At 40.7% G+C, this 3,939-nt stretch overlaps 1 protein-coding gene across 1 annotated transcript in view; it reads right to left on the bottom strand.

The window, feature by feature from the left end:
- LOC125486639 (polyamine-transporting ATPase 13A2-like) overlaps positions 1 to 3,933 on the bottom strand; it is a 10,783-nt gene extending 6,850 nt beyond the window's left edge. The window contains exons 1-3 of the mRNA XM_048614982.1: positions 3,866 to 3,933; positions 3,487 to 3,583; positions 2,568 to 2,791 (exon numbers count right to left, since the gene is read on the bottom strand). Coding sequence (XP_048470939.1) covers positions 2,568 to 2,791; positions 3,487 to 3,583; positions 3,866 to 3,876 — 332 coding nt within the window. The 5' untranslated portion in view covers positions 3,877 to 3,933. The remainder of the gene's footprint in view (positions 1 to 2,567; positions 2,792 to 3,486; positions 3,584 to 3,865) is intronic.
- Positions 3,934 to 3,939: the final 6 nt, after the last annotated feature.

The raw sequence follows: 3,939 nt of genomic DNA, 5'->3' as shown, positions 1-3,939 counted from the left end.
AGCCTTCCTGCTCCTATGATGCTGCTTGGCCTGCTGTGTTCATCCATCTCTGCACCTTCTTGTCTCTGTTACCTAACTATTCTAATCCAGTTGCCAGCACTTGGCCCATAGCCTTGTATGTGTTGGCATCACAAGTGCATATCTAAAGATTTTAGTAGTATTAGGAGGGTTTCTGCCTTCACTATCCATGCAGGAAGTAAATTCCAGATTCCCATCACCCTCTGGACGAAAAAGATTTCCTTACATCCTCTCTAAACTTGCTGCTCCTTAACTTAAACCATGCCCCTGGTCATTGATCCTTCCACCAAGAATCAAAGTTACTTGCTGTCTACCTTAGCTATGTCTTTCATAATTTTATACATCTCAATCATGTCCCCTCTCCGTCTCCTCTGCTCCAAGGAAAACACTCTAGTCAATCCAATCTCTCTTCACAACTGAAACATCCTGGGAAATCTCTGGTGCACTCTTTAGTGCAATCATATCCCCCCTCCTATAATGCGAATTCCAGAACCCCACACTACACTCAAGCGGTGGCCTAAATCAATATTTTATACTGTTCTAGCATAACCTCCTTACTTGTAAACTATACCTCTGTTAATAAAGGCACATATATCAAATGCTTTCTTAACCACTTCAGCTACCCGTCCTGCTACCTTAAGGGACCGGACATGTAAACCAAGGTTCCTCCTGTCCTCAGTGCTTCTTATGGTCCTACTGTTCATCATGTATTCCTTTGCCTTGTTTGTCTTGCCCAAGTGCATCACCTCACACTCTGGATTTAATTCCATTTGTTACTAATCAGCCAAACTGACCAGCCCATCTATATCTTCCTGTAATCTAAGGCTATTCTCCTCACTGTTTGCCACCCACAAATTTTTTGTACATCCATGAACTCACTGATCAACCTTCCTACATTCGCCTATATCTAGATACGTACACATACACAATAGGACCCAACACTAATCCCTCTTCGACCATCAACCTCTGCTTCCTGCCTCTCAGCCAACAGATCCAATTAGCCAAATTTCCTTAGATCTATGGGCTCTTATTTTTAATAGCGGTTTTCTATGTAAGATCTTATCCAAAGCTTTTCTAAAATCCGAGACAACATCAACTGCATTGCCCTCATCGAAAATCTCCTCACTTCTTCAAAAAATCCAATCAAAATAGTCTGACATGACACCCCTTAAAATCATGTTGACTATTTTTGATTAATCCCTTCCTATCCAAATGCAGATTTAATTCTGACCCACAGCCTGGCTTCCAATAGTTACACCACAGCTGAGTTTAGATTGATTGACCTGTAATTTCCTAGTTATCCCTTCCTCCCTTATTGAATAACAGTACTACATTGGCTATCCTTCAGTTCTCTGGCATCTTTCACATGGCCAGAGGAATTGGAAATTACTGCCAGTACCCCTGTTAATTCCTCCCTTGCCTCACTCAACAGCCCGAGATACATTTTATCTAGCCCTGGATATTTATCTATTTTTAAGCTTGCTAGACCACTTAGAACCTCCTCCCATGTTAATTTCTTTAACTGTATCACCATCCCCCTCCCTGATTTCAATATTCTCATCATTCTGCCCACTGGTGAACACCAACACAATGTATTCATTTCATACCTTACTTAAGTCATCCACTCCTCACACATTATCACTGTGGTCGTTAATGGGCCCTACTTTCCCTAATTATTCTTTTACAGTTAATGTATTTGTAAAATAATTTAGGACTTTTATTTACCTGCCATTATCTTTTCATACCCACTTTTAGCTTTCCTAATTTATCTTTTGAGTTCTGCTTGCACATGCTATATTCCTTTAAGGTTTGTTGTTTTGAATCCTCCGTGCCTGCCATAAGCCTCCCTTCTTCTTTTCACTCAATCTTGTACGTCCTTCGATATCCAAGGTTTGCTGGATTTATTGGTCCCATCCTTTATATTTATTGGAACATATTGGTCTTGTGATCTCTATTTCCTTCTTGATTGTGTCCCACTGCTCTGATATAGGTTTGGCCAAAAGTAAGTTCTGGAGAAATTTAGCAAGTCTTACATCATATGTAGGGAAGAAAAGACAGTTAACTTTTCCAAGTCCAGCACTTTGAGGATTTTGCACCACCATTTATCCCACAGCACGCAAACTAATAGACTGAAACAATGTGAGGATTCTCCCAACATTGTTGACCTTGCTAAACTAAAATCAGTGGTACCAGCTACCTTCTGGTGTCTCAAGCCAAATGGGAATCTAACGGTGAATTATGTCATATTTGGAAAAGTCACAGGGCAACCTGTCCTCGCTCTACTTGAAAACTCTCATACACACCTCCAACAAGAGTCAGCGGATACTGAACAGAAGTGAAAATCTCGCATAATTCTCCCCCCCACCAACCTTCTAATAGCCCCAGTCGCATCCCAGGTTTAGTCATTTAAATCAGTCCCAAACAGAGAAATACAGAACTTAGGAACATTCTTTATGGCTCACTATTTCACGGCCTTAATTTAGTAAATTTTAAATACAAATCCTTTAAGAGAATAGCTGTAGATCTTGAGTTAACAGTGACACACTTACCAGCTCTGAGCAGTAGTGACTGTGTAGGTGAGGACCTGAATCAGTATAACCAACAAGGTCTGTAAAAGCAGGCTGCCGAGGATTGAAACATTAATCAGACTCCCCACAGGCCTTTGTGCCACAAGCTCTTCTGCAGGCCCCGTTCGACCCATGAGGACGGCCACAGTCGTAGTGATAACCAGGTCAAAGTACAGGTACTGCCAATCGCCCAAGTTTGAGTTGATCTGCATTTAAATTTTTTTTTCTTTAAATCACTTTAGAACAGAATTAGATTTTTTTTTTAAAAATTAGGATAAATGAAACCGAATGTTTGAAGAAACTGAACCCCTGTTAAAGAAAGAAAGCTTAAAAACTACAATCAGTATCATTGGTCTTTGCTGCAAGCTGATCTTGTAGGTCAGGAGATGCTACATTGACTGTAAGTGGTCAGATGTGGTAGATGTCAGAGCAGAAAAGGATCAGGCTTGGGAGAATGGTCAACTAGGCAAGGCACTGGGAGACACCTGGCAAACAAAGAAGATGGGCAAAACAATTCAAAGGAGAGTGTTTCTTATTTTTAAACTATCTTCTTTGGAATCTCTCCACATCAAATACCGCCTATTGCACAAAACAGCTGAAGATTTACCTGTAGTTTCAAGTTTTTGCTGTTTCATAACTATGTGCAGGGATATTGAAGTTGCCCAATTTCCTGTCCCCTGGCGCAATGTGTGCACCATCTTCTCACAATGAACCAGCCATGACCAGGTGGGCTGTTTTGAGAATAAATCCCATCCTCTCCAATGTACAGGACCCAGTACTGATTAAGTGCTGTACTACCTAGCTTCCTCCTTATTCTCACTGCAGCCAGTCTGCTCACAAAGAAATAAGATAAAAAACCCTCTACCTAGTGTACAGTATTTTGGATGCCTAGTATACTTACTGTGTATAATATTAACACAGAAACAAACTGGATCATGCTGTACATGGCCATGTATTTGAAAACTCCAAACGATGTGACAAGAGAGGCTCGTCCTTCCCTGAAAGGAATGGAGGAAGCTTGTTTTACACTGGAACTGGGAGACAGGTATTATAATTTTAATAGGCAGATATAAATTTATTCAACGTGAGAAGATACAAACAGCTAAGTTCACAATAACAGTTATTATGCAGTATGGTAATAGTAGTTAGCAGCACTCATTGTCACCCACTATCCTAGCTTGTGTTTTGGTTACTAATACCATCTCAAAAATTGGTGATATTTGCAAGAAGAGTGGCACCTCACAAAAAGTTCCACTAGAATAAGCCTTGCAGGAACTCACCGAATCACCATTGGTACACACTCAATGTTGTCTATTCTTGAAGTGAACGGGGATGCAACAGAGGCCTCGGCTTC

The sequence above is a fragment of the Rhincodon typus genome, chromosome 31 (genome assembly GCF_021869965.1).
Source record: "Rhincodon typus isolate 14 chromosome 31, sRhiTyp1.1, whole genome shotgun sequence".
Classification (NCBI taxonomy): domain Eukaryota; kingdom Metazoa; phylum Chordata; class Chondrichthyes; order Orectolobiformes; family Rhincodontidae; genus Rhincodon; species Rhincodon typus.
The sequence above is the reverse complement of the archived record's forward strand: the minus strand, read 5'-3'. Positions and strand labels throughout refer to the sequence as shown.